General features: G+C 37.1%; 3 protein-coding genes across 5 annotated transcripts; 1 reads left to right on the top strand and 2 right to left on the bottom strand.

The window, feature by feature from the left end:
* Nucleotides 1–81: 81 nt before the first annotated feature.
* SPPL2 (SIGNAL PEPTIDE PEPTIDASE-LIKE 2) lies at nt 82–4,466 on the top strand. Of its 2 annotated transcripts, none has more exons than NM_105046.3 (14): nt 82–706; nt 1,076–1,234; nt 1,329–1,440; nt 1,567–1,686; nt 1,798–1,949; nt 2,404–2,583; nt 2,739–2,773; nt 2,852–3,008; nt 3,095–3,148; nt 3,235–3,327; nt 3,465–3,607; nt 3,703–3,773; nt 3,868–3,951; nt 4,037–4,466. In NM_105046.3, the coding sequence occupies exons 1-14, from the start codon at nt 560–562 to the stop codon at nt 4,150–4,152; spliced, it is 1,623 nt and encodes a 540-aa protein (NP_564815.1). In that variant the 5' UTR covers nt 82–559; the 3' UTR covers nt 4,153–4,466. The 2 variants fall into 2 exon arrangements, with proteins under 2 accessions (NP_564815.1, NP_974082.1); NM_202353.1 differs by having other exon boundaries at nt 448–706; nt 3,235–3,331; nt 3,469–3,607.
* Nucleotides 4,467–6,696: 2,230 nt separating this feature from the next.
* YDA (Protein kinase superfamily protein) lies at nt 6,697–12,143 on the bottom strand. Of its 2 annotated transcripts, NM_001334122.1 has the most exons (12): nt 11,834–12,143; nt 10,566–11,322; nt 9,746–10,468; nt 9,366–9,453; nt 9,194–9,256; nt 8,921–9,081; nt 8,747–8,822; nt 8,541–8,600; nt 8,353–8,460; nt 8,030–8,269; nt 7,866–7,957; nt 6,697–7,782 (listed from the first exon to the last, which is right to left on the bottom strand). In NM_001334122.1, the coding sequence occupies exons 2-12, from the start codon at nt 11,099–11,101 to the stop codon at nt 7,278–7,280; spliced, it is 2,652 nt and encodes an 883-aa protein (NP_001319310.1). In that variant the 5' UTR covers nt 11,102–11,322; nt 11,834–12,143; the 3' UTR covers nt 6,697–7,277. The 2 variants fall into 2 exon arrangements, with proteins under 2 accessions (NP_001319310.1, NP_176557.1); NM_105047.2 differs by lacking the exon at nt 11,834–12,143 and having other exon boundaries at nt 6,736–7,782; nt 10,566–11,182.
* Nucleotides 12,144–14,247: 2,104 nt separating this feature from the next.
* On the bottom strand, nt 14,248–16,143 carry CYP86A7 (cytochrome P450, family 86, subfamily A, polypeptide 7). Its single transcript, NM_105048.3, has one exon. The coding sequence runs from the start codon at nt 15,999–16,001 to the stop codon at nt 14,430–14,432; it is 1,572 nt and encodes a 523-aa protein (NP_176558.1). The 5' UTR covers nt 16,002–16,143; the 3' UTR covers nt 14,248–14,429.
* Nucleotides 16,144–16,516: the final 373 nt, after the last annotated feature.

Below are 16,516 nucleotides of genomic sequence, written 5' to 3' on the forward strand. Positions count from 1 at the left end.
AACTATTAAGCATACTTTGAATTTTATATTCTGGTTATAAATTAAAAGATTTCCCAATATCCATTCGTATTTTTGGGACCACTCCACCAAAACCAATCTAATCAAAATATAAAACCAAATAAATAATAATTTGCTTAGAGATAGAAAACATGTTATGTCCGAGGAAATTGTCCTAAATGTCGCAACAAACGTCAATTCATTAATCGTTTTGTTTAATACAAATTTCGACAAGATTGTGATAGATCCAGAACCAGTTTAGCTAAACCGGTTGAATCAGAAGAAACGCCAAAACCCGGTCCAATAGCTCGACCTAACGCCGTCGTTTTCAAAGTTCCTTCACTCTACTTCCTTCTCGCTTACGTCACTTTCCACAGATCCAACAATGATATCAGATAAAATTAAAATATTCCCAATATATTTTCTAAGAATATCTCCCTATTTATTTTTATTTATTTAAACTATTTTAATCTCTTCCGTGTTTCACTCTTCTCTCTCTCTCGCTTCTCTTCATTGTTTGTGTGTGATTACAGCGAAGAAGAGAGAATCCTTGGAGCATTCCATGGATTCGCTTCGATTTCTCCGGATTCTTCTTCTATCATCTTCGATTTTACTCTTATCTCTCCGTTCTACAGTCACCGCCGGTGATATTGTTCATCAAGACAATTTAGCTCCGAAGAAACCAGGTTGCGAGAATGACTTCGTTTTGGTACTTATCTCCACTTAAATCTCTCGTTTCTTACTTCGAATTCAGCTTCCTCTTCACTACTCTCGATACTAATGTTGTTGTTATTCCCCTCTTTCTGGCTTCTTCTTACGAAGCTCAACAAGTAGTTCCAAAAAAACGAAATCGGAGGTTTCTAATTATACATGCTATTGAAATTTCGTGATTGGAGTTTAAGCTTACTGATTAGCTTGTGTAGTTGATCTAAGTTATGGATAAGCTTAAACTCTTAGTTTAAGTCTAATTATGAGTCGTTCATGTTTAAATCTGATATGAGAAGTGTTTGATAAATTGGATTAAGATCTGGTGAAAGTTTTATGTGTGTGATTTGTTGTAACCTGGTTCTTTCCTTAGGTGAAAGTTCAAACGTGGATTGATGGTGTTGAGAATGAGGAGTTTGTGGGGGTTGGCGCTAGATTTGGGAAGCGGATAGTTTCCAAGGAGAAGAATGCAAACCAGACTCACCTTGTTTTTGCAAATCCTCGTGATTCTTGTACACCGCTCAAGAACAAGGTTTTTATGACCTATGACATTAGAATCAATGCATTTTAAATTAGTTGTGATGTTGAAAGTAAATGTGTTAACTTATGTGTTCAATCTTTGTTAGCTTTCTGGAGATGTTGTTATTGTGGAACGGGGCAACTGTCGGTTCACAGCAAAGGCGAATAATGCAGAAGCTGCTGGTGCCTCTGCTCTGCTCATCATCAATAATCAGAAAGGTATTTTGTTTTGTTGAAATTGTTTTGATGTTATTATAGCAATCAGTTATATTTGGGTATGCTTACTATCACAGACAATATTGTTTGTAGAATTTAATGGTTTGTATGTTTGTTTGTCTCTGACAGAACTTTACAAAATGGTTTGTGAACCGGATGAAACTGATTTAGATATACAGATTCCTGCCGTCATGCTCCCGCAAGATGCTGGTGCATCCTTGCAAAAGATGCTAGCCAACAGTTCTAAAGGTATGTCCTTTTCTATTTCAATCAGGATATGCTTCCGAAGTTGTCATTTTAAGCTTGTATTGTAAATCATTATATGTATCGGTTAACTCAACAATCTTCTGCACTTGTCAGTGTCGGCGCAGCTTTACTCCCCAAGACGACCAGCTGTTGACGTAGCTGAAGTCTTTTTGTGGTTAATGGCAATTGGTACCATTTTATGTGCATCTTATTGGTCTGCATGGAGTGCCCGAGAAGCAGCTATTGAACATGATAAGCTACTGAAGGTCAGACATTTTCTACTTATTTGGGAATAATAATATTAGGCTAGGAAGATTTAGTTCGATGGGTAAGGATAACATAAACTGCCAATAAGTAAGTCCTTTGCCCTTCTTGTGCATTTCCAATGATGCCAAAAGGGACAGAGTAGTTGGTAACTTGGTTAGGCCGAGGAAGAAAAGTCAATTGTAGTATATTGAACAACGCTTAGGCATTTCTTTACCATGTTACTTTCCCAATTATGGAAAGGTTGTGTCAAAGATGAACATCCAAGAAACGGATAGGTAACGGATGGCTTTTCTTAATGAGCTGGGCCCCTCCTTGAGACATTGTCTACTTCTGACACCAGACTCACATGGTTTTGTTTATTTTTTGCTTTTGTTAATCGTTTTGATTTATCACTGTTTTTATTCGTAAGTAAGCATTCTTACTTCTAACATTATTGTTTCTGCACAAATGTAGGATGCTATAGATGAAATCCCTAACACAAATGATGGGGGTAGTGGTGTTGTAGAGATCAATTCTATTTCAGCTATTTTTTTCGTAGTTCTTGCTTCGGGATTCCTGGTGATTCTTTACAAGCTTATGTCTTATTGGTTTGTGGAGCTTCTTGTGGTCGTTTTCTGCATTGGTGGTGTTGAGGTACCAACTTCTTTTCAGTTCTTTTCTTCTTCTATGCATCCTCTCAGTACGAGTCTCTTTCGACTAAGGATCATTATACAATGCATACTTCAGTTGATTTGAAAACTGGTTATAGTCTTAGATGATGTATGATGTAATAACTTCTTTATCTTCAGGGTTTGCAAACTTGCCTCGTCGCGTTACTATCAAGGTAAAAGCTTGGTTCCTTTTAACGCGTATTTCCTTTAATGCACATCTTGGAGGATGTCATGGACTGTTCTTTTTGCAGATGGTTCCAACGTGCTGCAGATACTTATGTAAAAGTCCCTTTCCTTGGACCTATCTCTTACCTCACTCTTGCAGTTTCTCCTTTCTGCATTGTCTTTGCTGTTCTATGGGCTGTATACCGAGTTCACTCCTTTGCTTGGATTGGCCAAGATGTTCTTGTAAGGATTGCAGCCCCATGCAATATCATTTACAACTACAATCCAATTACTTAGATGGTATTTGATGTTGTTGCTCTATTGACTAGGGTATCGCATTGATCATAACTGTACTACAGATTGTTCATGTCCCAAATCTTAAGGTAATTTCTTGAACGTATTTATACGTCATCGTAGAGTTTCCAAAACTTTTTGAAAGATTATAAAGCCACATTATCACTTGAAACAGGTCGGGACAGTTCTTCTCAGCTGTGCCTTCTTGTACGATATCTTCTGGGTGTTTGTCTCCAAGAAGTTGTTCCACGAAAGCGTAATGATTGTCGTAAGTAACCAACCAATCAGCCATCCACCATTTTGCATAAAGATTCTAACAATGCTCAAACTCAAATCTCCTTTAGAAATCTTCATCACGTCTCATATGTTCAAGAAAATGCAACGTTGCTTCTTTCTTCTTTGCAGGTAGCTCGAGGTGATAAGAGTGGAGAAGATGGCATCCCGATGCTACTGAAGATTCCGCGGATGTTCGATCCGTGGGGAGGCTACAGCATTATTGGATTTGGTGATATTCTTTTGCCCGGTTTGCTAATCGCATTTGCTCTCAGGTTCAACATCCATACTTCTCTCTCTCTCTCTTAAATCATCATATATAGTTTCCTTTCATCAAGTAGTATAGCTTTCCCGGCATTTGTTCTTGCAGATATGACTGGCTAGCTAACAAGACTCTTAGAACCGGCTATTTTATATGGGCAATGGTTGCCTATGGATTAGGTAAACTATCACACACAAATCTGCGTAATCCGAAGAATCTTCTATTTCTCCATCAACCATCATTGACAATCATTCAACCATTTGAAAACTGCAGGTCTTTTAATTACTTACGTGGCTTTGAACCTAATGGATGGACACGGCCAACCAGCATTGCTATACATTGTCCCTTTCACACTTGGTAAGCTGGAAAATTTCGCCACATCTCTCTCTTTCGCCCTCTCCATAAAATGAGTATTGAGAGAAATTTTGGGATGGAACTGCAGGAACCATGTTAACGCTGGCTCGAAAAAGAGACGATCTTTGGATTCTATGGACCAAAGGAGAACCAGAAAGAGCTTGTCCTCACCATGTCCGGCTTGAACAGTGTTCTGAGAAATGAGACGACCTGACCAAAAAATGCAACACTGAGATATTTACAGAGAAAAAAAAAAAAGGCTTTGGGGGTTGTAACGTAAGTTGTAAGATTAATTTTCTCTTCAAATCCTTTTTTTAATCTTAAGTTGTTTATGTTACTTACTTACATCATCATTATTGAAGAAGAATCCATGATCGTCGTTCTTTGTCTATATATGGTTTGTTTCTTTTGTAAGAAAGTGTTAAATGTGTATAAAACGTAGACAACTTTCTAAGCTCTCATAATTAATTGTGTGGACGATTTTGTAATTTAAATAATAATATATATTCTTTTTCATTGTTGTTCTCACTTGCTCGATTTCCACGACCTAGATCTTCCTCTGTAATATATACTCTTAAATGTGAAATTTACAATGGGAAAATTCCCAAAACAAAACCATCTTCTTCAAAATTTGTCTGAAAAAAGCTTCAATTTTTTCTGTTGCCAGGAAAAAAAACTCAAACTACTTTATTGGTGACTAATAAAATTTAAAGTATAAAGTATTGACAGATTCATTCACACATCTCATACGAAAAAAACAAATCTCAATTTTACCCTTAGAAAAAAACTTAATTTTATTTGTTTAAAATTTAAAAACTCAAAAAAGAAAAACATCTTTCTTCTTCATTAATTTCTTTTCTTTTTATTAATTTTATAAATTTTAAAACATTAATAAATAGAATAAAAAAACAAAACCATCTTTCTTCTTCATTAATTTCTTTTCTACTTCTTGATTTTTATATTTTAAAAATTTAATCAATAAAAAACAAAACATCTTTCTTCTTCATTAATTTCTTTTTCCTATATATTAATTATTTAAAATTCCAGTTTTTTTCGGATTTCAGAAAAGAAAAAGGAAAGAAAATTATATCAAAGAAACTATCATTTTTTCTGTGTTATAATAAAAATATAGAAGATTTTGTATCCAAACCTACAAATATGTAACAAAATCATAAATTTGAAATAAAATATTCACATACATCTAATTTATACATTCTAAATTCATATAGTAATAAAAAATCCGCTGTAGCACATTGGTTAAATCTCAACATCTGACTTTCAACATCTATATATATATTATTTATTCTCCTTCATTCATCAGATTTTGATCCGACTTTACTCTTATATATGGATGGTATAATAAATTAGTTGCAAAAACTCAACACTTGAGTCTTACTATTTGTTGGTAACTGGTTTTATATACGAGCCACTTTGGTCTCTGTTGAGTTTTGTATTTGATATCTTATATTCTTTACTTCTGTGATATGTTTAATTATTAATTCTATGATTTGTTTGCTTTTATGATCAGCTCGAGCGCCTTACTCTGTGATGCTAGAAAGTATTGATCATGAAAAGGTATACATACACACTTGTTTTAGTTTGTTGTAATTGATACTTTAGATGACCGTTTTGTAACTTTAGAAGAGGCTAATAAAATAAGCATGCTGAAGTTAGTATGGCGTATTCTGTCGGCACACGGTTCCTTATGGGGAGATTGGGTGATAAAATATCTCATTCGTGGTGGTTCTTTATGGTCTGTCAAAGACAACACAACTCGTGGTTCATGCATTTGGCATAAAAATGGGTGGTCTACTTCCTTTTGATTTGATATGTGGAGCCCTATGGGATGCCTATACGAGAAGCTTGGGGAGAGAGGTTTTATTTAGTTGGAATATCAAAAACCAGCACAGTAGGTGAGGTGATGGACACACATCGAAGGAAAAAACATAGATAAATCTTGTAGAGGAGGAGGTGAGGAAACAAAAGCTTATCAGGAGTCAAGACTCGGGTATTATGTTGTGGAAGGGAAGGAACGATCGATACAACAAGAAGTTCGGGACAAAGGAGACTTCACAGGTTCGGGTTGCTAAACCAACTATAGAGGAGTACAAAGGGATATGGTTCCCTCACTCCACCCGGAAGTACTCTTTTATCACTTGGCTAGCAACAAAGAATAGATTGGCAACAGGAGATCGAACGCAAAAGTGGAAAAGAAACGCAAATGTGAGTTGCGTGTTTTGCCAGTACCCGAAGGGGAACATAGAACATTTGTTTGTTTTTATGCCTTACACATTCAAGATATGGGAGGAACTCATGAAATGTCAAATGAGTGCTTCTGGACAAGTTCTCGGCAGCTTGGAAAGAGGTTCTTAAGTTGACCACCGATAAAGCTCAGGACTATACTAAAGCGTTTATCCTCCGGTACGTGTTTCAAAACACAATTCATTCCATATGGCGGAAAGGAACAACATGAGACATGCATGGGAACAACCATCACCTGCGGGAAAGCTTGTCAAGATGATTGACACAAATATTCGAAACCGGTTCAGCATGTTTAAGAATGGAGGCTTATCGAAGTACGAAGGTGGCATCGTACTTTGGTTTGAAACAAGAAATCAAGGATAGCTCATTCTTTTCTTGTATTTTATATGAAAAGTTTTGCATTCAAATGTAACAAACAGTGATTTTTTCTTTGGAGTATAATTTAACGTTAATTTTTTTTAAAAAAGATATTGATTCCAAAAGCAGTAAAGTTTGAATTTTGGAACCAAAGTGAATAGAAGCGAGTATTAATCAAAGAAGAGAGTGGATTAATAATCTAATTTGAGATTCTCTTACAATAAAGATAGATTACATCAAAGAGTTTAGGTTTTAAGAGATTTAAGCTTTTGCCCTCTTTTTTTTCTTCTTCTTCATCAGCAACGAACCAGACCAGACAGAGACGGAAGAAGAGGGAAATAGACAAATTAGGTGATGATCTGTTCTACCACCACAAGTTCCTATACACAAAATCAATTTTTGTTGATCTCTCTATCTCACACTCCCATATATCCTCAGAGAAAAAGAGAGAGAGACAAGACAAAGAGCTCTTCAGATTTTCCAAAGACGAAAAAAACGAATCCTCATTCATGATATTAGCCAATGGTTCAGGGTTTTGAGACGCGGCTCAGTAACCCTAACCCCGATCCTAAACCTCAAGATCCTGACCCTTCAGGCTGTGTTGCAATTCCGAGATCCTGGAGGAGTTTCTGCAGCTACTTGTTTTGATGTTTTTTTCCACTGGGTTTTATGGTTCTGTCATTGGTGTCGAATCATTTGACTCGAACGGGTTAGGGTCCTCTGTTTGTTGATCCGGGAGTTGAAAAACCGGGTCTCAGGTCGAGGGACTTCAGTTTCAGATGCTCACTTAAGAGCTGTTGGGACACATGATCAGATAGGACTGGCTGGTTGTCCTTGTTCCAATTATAGCCTGGCTGGATCGATCCGTTGTTGTCCCAAAATACATGAGGAGGAGTCCTTGGACTACTCCGCGACCGATCTTGCTGCCTACTAGGCTCCTGAAAGAAACTGTTGGTGTAGAAATTTCCGCCACTTCCCGGGCTTCTGCTTGATCCTATGCCTTCATGCAAGAAGTTAACTGTAGTTTGTCTTTGGTGATGGAACGGGATGGCTCCACCACACCCAGTTAAAGGTGTTGATGAACCAGAGAGAGCGTGGGGACTAGATATTGGGGATGGAGATCTTCTTCCGCTAATGTGTGGTGAATGCGAGTGAAAGATTGGACTACCGACTGGTGAAATCGGGCATGACATGTTCCTAGGAGATTGGGATATACTGTGACCAAAAAAGGAGGAAAGTTTAGCCACAAAGAAGCTTTGATGCTTGGAAAATGAAGGTAGAAACGAAATGGCTAAGACCTGAATCCCGAGCCATGTTTTAATCCTTTCTGCTGGTAATTGGTTGCATCTTCCGAGTCTAAGCACGGAAGACTCCTTGCATGTCCAATGTCCTGAAACAAACAGATTTGTCAGGCAATCAGAAGCATAGAGAATTTAGAATTGAGGAATATGAGCTTTCATACCAGTGATCTCATGGTGCTCGAAGCTACATTCATGGCTTCTGCAGGCTCGCCACTCACAATAGGCCTTTCCATCGGCATCACATTTCTTACAAAAGCATGATCCAAAAGCTGAGCAGCTGTAGGACGATTTGCGGGGTTTCTTTGTAGGCATTTTCTTACAAAATCCTTCCCCTCTTCAGATAAATGATCAGGGATATCTGGAAGCTCCTTGCTGTTTCCAATCTTGAACATAGCAGGAACCTGTAAAGAACTCGAATACATAAGGATGGAAGAGTCGCATCATTCAATCTCATGTTTGTTGAGTACTTATATGATTTACTAACCCCTTCATACTGGCTCCATGGAGGTTTCGTTGTAGCCATTTCTAAAACAGTACATCCAAGACTCCATATGTCGACCGCAAGGTTACTGCCATTTGAATTCTTTATCACCTGAAATCCAAGCAAGATAATAAAGCATCAGCATAACGCCTGTCAACATTGAAACAGACAGGTTGTAGCAGCATACTGACCTCAGGTGCCATCCAATATGGGCTCCCCTTGAATGATAAAGGACCAGATTGAGCAGTAATCTGCATTTTGTTTATGAATTTGTATTAGACTTAGGAAAGTTTCTAACTAGGCTTAGCATAGTTTATTCAGATCAGTTGTTTCTGCGTAAAGGAAAAATTCAAACAGGACAAAAACAAAACAGAGAATGCAGAGAACATATACATACATGTTTTGCCATCCCAAAATCAGCAACTTTTACTCGTCCATGAGGATCCACCAATATATTTGCTCCTTTGATGTCCCTGAATAAAATTAAAATCCATGTTCATCTAATTCTCCAACTAATGAAGGATGAAGGAAAACGAGGTATCAGAAGAATGGATAGAATTCACTGCCTCACCTATGAACAGTATTTTTGGCGTGCAAATATGCGAGCCCTGATAAAATTTGTTGTGTGTAGTTACGAATGGCATTCTCACCAAATTGTCCATACTCTTGAAGAAGTTTATAGATCGAACCACCGGAGACATACTCCAGATATATATACAGCTTGTCATCGACCTGAATTGGGAGGGGAAAGTAAAGAATCTAGTCATGTGCATGACTTGGTTGAGCTGAAACAGTTGATAGTATCAGAGAACAGAAATGTCCAAGAAATATCTGTAAAACTTACGGTTTCAGAGCCATAATACTGCACTATATTTTGGTGTCGTAAACGGCTTAGAACTGAAATTTCCTGCGAGAGTCAATCATTGAAAGAGAAGCAGAAAGGTTAGAAAATTCAAAAACAAAAGCACCAAAGAGCAGCTTCCGTTGTTCTGAACAGATGATGATGTGTAACTTACTTGCCCCAATTGTTGTGCACTCTCCCTTGACTTAGGATCATCTGAGCATAGAGTAACCTCTTTCATGGCACACATCTCCCCACTTTCACTGAGGAAGAAAACATAACCGATCAAAACAGGGGTGACATAGAAATATAACATTTGAGTTCTCCTATTCAATATTTTGTGAAGAGAACAAATCAGTTTATTGTAATTTGTAACCATGAAAACTGAGATTTGCCCCTGAGAAACTTAACCAACATATGGAACAATAATTTCTACCAGTATGGGATGGATTCAGCAGTGATATTCTTCCCATAGGCCATAGCCAGTATAAAATGCGATACAATGAGCAATCAGAACATCTTTGAAACTAAAACCAGACTTGTTTAGTTACGAACCTGTTAAAGCCAAGATACACATGTCCAAAACTTCCCATCCCCAGCAATCTCCCTTTTTTCCATCGCGATCCAGGGCTAACCGTAGCCTCTGCCCTTGCCGGACTTCGGGGGACAGACGGAGATGTCGCTGCTGAATATGTGGGTGAAAACGGACAAGTATTAGAGATTAATAACGGCGGGAGAGGCAGACGATGGCTTTGCTGTCTGTTATCATCAAGTCTTCTAGTAGGAGACCCAGTAGTTGACCCTCCAGCTCGAGGATGAAGAGGTGTAACAGCACCACTCTGTATTCTAGAGCTAGGACCAGGGCTTGTCATTCTTGGACTAGGCACAGGGGAACATTCAGGGCTACACCTGCTTTGAGGCCAAAACAGCTGAGTAGCCATATCTCCACCAATGGAATTGTTACCTGAGTTGTAACCTGAACCGGGGCTTGAGCACTGTCCAGATCCAAGCAAGGAAACATCTGAATATGGTTTACTAATCAACAACCCATGGTTTGAGACTTGATCTGGAATAAAGGATCTCATTGGACTCCTGGAAGGACTAGACAACAAACTATCTGGAGCACTGCATAGCACTAAATCTCGTTGGGGGATTTGTAGATTCTTCACATGAGTTCCCAGAGGTCTCCGCCTAGGAGATGCAGACAGAATCCTATTTTTATTAGGGACTGGCTTAAACATCTCAGCTGAGTTTTTGTTACTATGCATTGACTGATCCCTATACATAAAGAGTAGGATATAACATGTTTAGAAATAGAGAGCAATAGAGAGAGAGAGCACAATACACAATAGTAACAATCACAATTCAAACTCACCTCGAAGATATGTTTACTGGTGTTCGGTTCCCATTTTCACAATCAGACGCCAATGGACTGAGAAGAGAATCAGATGGAATGTCACCCACAGAACTTCCACTAGACACAGAAGCAGTGGCAAAATCAGGCTCAGCACCGGTATTATCAGGTATGCTTGTAGCACCATGGGGCTTTGGAAGTGGCAACCATGACGGCTTCAAATTTGCATCTAAACCTGGTCTCTGTGATCCATTCATTCCTGAATCAGTACTGGTTACATGAGGACGGACAATAGGACGAGGAAGAGGTACAGCAGGAGATCTTTCTGCAAAACTCTGACAGCGTGAAACCCGAGTAGAAGGAGAGGGAGATCTTGATGGTAATCGAGATATAGCTCCTCTTTCAGACACAATCTCATCACGTCGTCGTCTTGATTTTCTTGATCTTCCACTAGACCTATCCTCAGATGCGAATCCCAGTTTCCGATTAAACGCATCAATGATACTCTCCTTATTAGTTTTCTTTTTTTCATCTTTTGATTTACTCCACCAAGGCATGATCTTCTTCCCACAAACCAAGAGGCACACTCACTCACACTATCACTCTTTTAAAAGCTCTTGTTCAACATTACAAAGTAACTCTCCTTTTGACCACTTCAGAGATCATACTTGGTTGACCCAACATAGGTCAACAAACGAAGAAAAGTCCCAATATAAACACCATTTTATTATTATCCCATTGGTGTTTTGACCACAATACCAAGAAGAACCTGAAAGATCTGATTACAACAACAAAACCCAGCGTTAGGGTTTACAACAACTATGATTCCGTGTGAAATTGAAGATACAGACAGATACAAAATTCACCAGAATTCACAGAAGCCCAATTTTTTCAGCAAATTCTAAAATGATAGAACACCCAAGAGATAATAAAAAAAATAGCATCTTGAGTGATGATAATAAAAAAGTATCATCTTCAGATTAGTTTGAGCTAGTTTCAAAAATCAATGTGATCATCTTCAACCTAAGCTACACAAGATCCATTTCCAAACAGTAACTCAAAATTCCCACCTCACAAACGGATCTACACAGAAAAATTCCAGAAACCCCAGAAACAACAACAAAACGAAAACCCTAAGTAGAACAACCAATTGCTCAAATCTACACACACAAAATTGGAGGATTAACACAAGACAACAAAACACCACCCGAAGCAAGTTTTCCAATTTCATGGAGAAAATTGATAGTGAGGGAAAGCTTAATCGAAACCTAATTTCTTGGAAAAATTACCAGATTCAGCAGCTTGAAATGGAATCAAATCGAAAGCTCAAAAGCAATCGAAGAATCCAAAACAGAAACAGTGAAAGCGTTTCAGATCCCTAAAATCGTTGCTTACAAGTGTGAATATGGTAAGAGCTTCTTCCACTAACAGTGAAGTGAGTTAGTGACACAGAAGAAGGGAAGAGATAACGAAGAAGACGAAGAGGTTCTCAGAAATTTGGTAGAGATAGAAAGAGAGAGAGAATAAGAACTGGAGATAGAGAGAGAGAGAGAGAAAGAGAGAGCGCGTTTGAAGAAAGCATTCACTTCTTCAGATTTCTTCTCCTTTGGTGCGTTAATCTTTGTACTAGTAGTAACTAATTTTGATTATAACCGATAATTAAAACATCATCCTTAATTAATTATTTCGATTTTTTATAACTTTTTTATTACCTTGAAAAAGACAGAACTTGTAAAAAAAAAAAATGAAAAGACAGAACTCCGATTTTGTTCTGATTTTTTTTGTGTATATATTTTGTTTACCATAATTGAAAAAAGTTTTGAAATTTTGAGTCTTGATCATTGGACTAATTAAGCTAATGAGTAGTATCTTTTTTTTTTGTTTCTTAGTTGTCGTCTATGATTGATCTAAAACGATAAAAGATTAGTAAACATTTTGAGATTAATTTGCTTGATCTATTCTATGCTAATTTTGTTGAATTTTGGTACTTTATAGTAATATTCTCAAATATGGGAAGAATATGAAATACTTCCAATTCATTAGGTGTTTGAGTGGAAAAAAATACCATACTTTGATTGATTCGAACCTAAACAAAAGTGTCATGTTTCTTCTTCTTTCTAATTGCATGATTTGATCAAGAAGAGAAATTTGAGGAAAAAAATAATCTTGATTTATGGGATAAGTTATGAATTGTTTTGTAATTTGAGAATTGTTATCTTGATTTATGCTAAGTTTTAGTTGCTGACTTTTATAATGATTTTTTTCTCAGAAGATTAGAATATGAAAACACTTCCAAATCATTGGGTGGCTTGTGAAAATAGAAAAAAAAAAGTATATGACAAGAGGACAATGATGTGTTATAACACGTCAGCTAATTGATCTTAACGGTCAGATTGGAGATAATGATGTCACGTTAGGCTTTTGTGAAACGCGTTGTTATGATTTTTATCAGTGTAAAGCACAAAAACCATAATGTATAAAATAAATCAACATCCCATGATTTTTTCATATTATCATATATAAGGTACGTGTATTATACACATATTAGTTTATGAACCAACAGATTTATGAAGATTATATTAGGTGAACATGCAATATCAAAGTATATTTTTGTGAGATATGATTCTGTTCGAATAATATAATTTCAAAAATATTTGCTCCAGACCTAAATTAAGTATTTAACCATTACATGTATTCGTCATTCTATTTATTGGTAGTTATGAGAAAAATGAAGCGTTTAAATATCGAAACATTGATTAGTTTGTGTTTTTACGTCGCATCAAATTAATGTTAGATTTTTGATGTTTCAAGAGCGTATCCGTAGGCACAATGCGTAATGGAATAATCACACACAAACTTAATTAATGTAAATCATTAGCTGTTAAAATATGATATTATAAAAATAAATAGTTAGATCATAAAAAAAAAATAGTACGATTTTGATTAAGAGTAAGATGTGTAACGCATCAACGACATTCAAATTGGATGTTTTTGCCCTTAATTTATATAATCTATTCATAAAACGATCAATGTATACGAATTGGGACATCTAGTTTATTTCTGTTTCCGGTAATGTTAATTTGAATGTATAATAATATCATTGCTTGCATGTCAATGTCATCTTCACGTGTTTATAGACGAGCATGTTAAATTAGAGAGCCTTTGAATTCGGTGGTTCCTTGCTTCGTACCGTTGACCTTTGCCTTTTCTTTCATTTTGACCTCGAGCCAGGGGACATAACTAATATTATACTATAAGAATTAACAAGTATAATGACATTGACAATGATAAATAATAATGATAATGACAAGGCCTATACTCATTTATAGTGGTGTATATATTAATATATGAACTCATGTATTAGATTACTGTTTTATTAGCAGAAGTATTTCTTTTTAAAAGCAAGTGTGAACTCATGCAACTCTTGAGTATGTAGAAACCATACAATTATAAGTAAACATATATTATAACATAAAGCTTCATAGAGACTCTGCAATTAACAAATGTTGAATTTTCCGACTTAAGTACGTATACCTAACCGTGGCCCTTTATTTCTTTTGCATTTCTCCAAATCATTTGTTTTTTCAAGTGTTGGGAGTAAGATCGTAAAGTTCTATCCGGGTTTAGTTTTTTTATTTTATTTTTAGTGTAATTTGAAATTGATTTAGTAATTCTAGATGCAAAATATTTAAAAAGTGAAAAAGGATGTAAGATTATTCGGAATATAAACCATAATAAACAAGAATCACAAATTTAAAGTATGTTTTAAAATTATTTTGCTTACAACAACACAATTTCTAAATTACCATCGTCCACATTAATGCTTATGCCAAACCGGTGACCAATTTAACTTCATCATAGTTACCATCATTAGTCCCAATAATCTCACTTTTTCCTCATCTCATTAACCACTTTCTCCACCGGCAACGTCAAATCCCTTTTATGCACATCCATTTTAAGACCAAACTTCATGAACAACGTCAATGACATCTTCTGCTCCACTCGATGTCCCGGAGCCACCGTAAGCCGATGCCGGAGCAAAATCGAAGCAGTAATTGATTTCATCTGCAAATAAGCCAAGTCTTTGCCTAGACAAATCCGTGGACCGGCATTGAACGCTACGAATTTGTATTGGTTACATTTTTCGTCCCGGCTTTCCTCTAACCATCTTTCCGGTTTAAACTCGAGACAATCTTCACCCCAAATGAATTTCATACGCCCAACCGAATATATCGAATATGTAACGTTTGATCCCGATGGAACAAATGTCCCGTCAGGTAAAACATCGTTGGCAACAACAAATTTTGAATCTTCTGGTACCGATGGATATAGCCTCAATGTTTCGGACAATGCCGCTTTTAAGTAGACCAACTGGTCAATTTCATCGAAAGTCAACGGCTCGTCGGTCCACTTCGACACATTGGTGTCACGTGTCTTGATCAGAATGGTGCAGATCTCGTTTATGATTTTTTCTTCGACTCGTGGGTTAAGACTAACCAACCAGAAGAACCAACTCATAGCAACCGATGACGTGTCACGTCCAGCTAGGATGAAATTTAACGCCACGTATTTAAGATATTTATCCGAGTAGGATTCTTTTTTCTTCATGAACCGTGACAATAGATCATCATGGCGGGATTCATCTTGTTGCTGACCTAGCAATTCGAGCTTACGTGTATTTATGATCTCTGATAAGTAATTATCCACGTGGCTGATGCTTCGGCTCATATCATCTTCCAAGCCGAGCCGAAGCCATTTTCTGATCTTCCAAATAAACTCAGGCATGATAAACCGTTGAAGAGTGGCTTCGGTGGCTCCATCAAAAGCCACCGCGAATCCGTTCTCAGGAAACTCCGGCGAGAGTGTCCGTGGATCTTTACCAAATGTTAAGCCGCAAATGTTATCGAAAGTGAGCCGTAAAAGAACATCTTGAAGATCAATCGGCTCGGCTCGACTCCTAGCTGATTCAAGAATCGGCACGAGACGGTTCTTGATGGCTCGATCAACCCAACGAGCCATGGCTTGGCGAAGGGTACGTGTAGTGAACTCCAATGCAGCGGTCTTACGTTGAAACCGCCATGTGTCACCATCTGAATTAAAGATCCCATCTCCTAACAGATCGTGGAAGACTGATTGCCAGCTAGGACCCTTGGGGTAATTATCGAACCGGGTCTTCAAGATATGCTCCAGATTCTTTGGGTCACACGTGACAGTCACGTGACCTTGTTTCTTAGCCAAGAACGGGATCGGGAATATGCACGTTTGGTACGTACCGCCGCACATGCGGAGGTTATCGGCGATGAAGTCGTGCATGCGGTGAGCATTTGTTATGAGTGCTGGAAGACTGCCCACTAAGGGCCAGACACGTGGACCTTTATATGAACGACGTAAAGAAACGAACCATATAATGTAGGTTACGATGAGGGTAAGGATGATCGCAGCCGTTGATCCATCCATTTTTTATATTTTAGTCTGGAGGTGAGAGCAGAATCTATAAGAAGAGAATTGAAGTGTGAGTGTGTGTGTGAAATGGAAGATAATCATATTAATGTTTTATAGATTAAAAAATGTGAAAATGAAATCTAAAAAGAGAAAAGAAAAGTATAAGCAATTAATAAGGCAACTAAGTTTGTTGTTGATTATTCTTCCCAACCAAAAAATTGGGGACGTATAGTTGCATTTGCATGTCATGTGTTTGTTTGTGTAGAGTTTTGTGGTTGTCATTGTGTTTATAATAACCTAATATTGTATATATTAATTCACCTACTATATCTCAACCTTTTATTTCCTCACTTATGAGTTTGTGCATAATCACCTTCCTAATTAAACACATGATTTTATTCAGGCGAAAATTGTTTAAATAAAAGTTTGTAGAGTCCTATCCTAAAATCAATTGGTTAATTATATAATGTCAAATGTTTTGATTGAGATGTTGATGGGACAAGTTGATATGGTCATAACCATATATCTAT

Source organism: Arabidopsis thaliana (genome assembly GCF_000001735.4).
Source record: "Arabidopsis thaliana chromosome 1 sequence".
NCBI lineage: Eukaryota > Viridiplantae > Streptophyta > Magnoliopsida > Brassicales > Brassicaceae > Arabidopsis > Arabidopsis thaliana.

Bases quoted from the DNA above. Each gene is read 5' to 3' on its own strand.
- SPPL2 (NM_105046.3), top strand. From the start codon at position 560: ATGGATTCGCTTCGATTTCTCCGGATTCTTCTTCTATCATCTTCGATT. The intron at 1,235-1,328 runs GTTTTTATGACC...AATCTTTGTTAG, and splicing joins GTACACCGCTCAAGAACAAG to CTTTCTGGAGATGTTGTTAT. The intron at 3,328-3,464 runs GTAAGTAACCAA...TCTTCTTTGCAG, and splicing joins ACGAAAGCGTAATGATTGTC to GTAGCTCGAGGTGATAAGAG.
- YDA (NM_001334122.1), bottom strand. From the start codon at position 11,101: ATGCCTTGGTGGAGTAAATCAAAAGATGAAAAAAAGAAAACTAATAAG. The intron at 10,469-10,565 runs GTGAGTTTGAAT...CTTTATGTATAG, and splicing joins CCAGTAAACATATCTTCGAG to GGATCAGTCAATGCATAGTA. The intron at 7,958-8,029 runs GTATGAAAGCTC...TGTTTGTTTCAG, and splicing joins CGAGCACCATGAGATCACTG to GACATTGGACATGCAAGGAG.
- CYP86A7 (NM_105048.3), bottom strand. From the start codon at position 16,001: ATGGATGGATCAACGGCTGCGATCATCCTTACCCTCATCGTAACCTAC.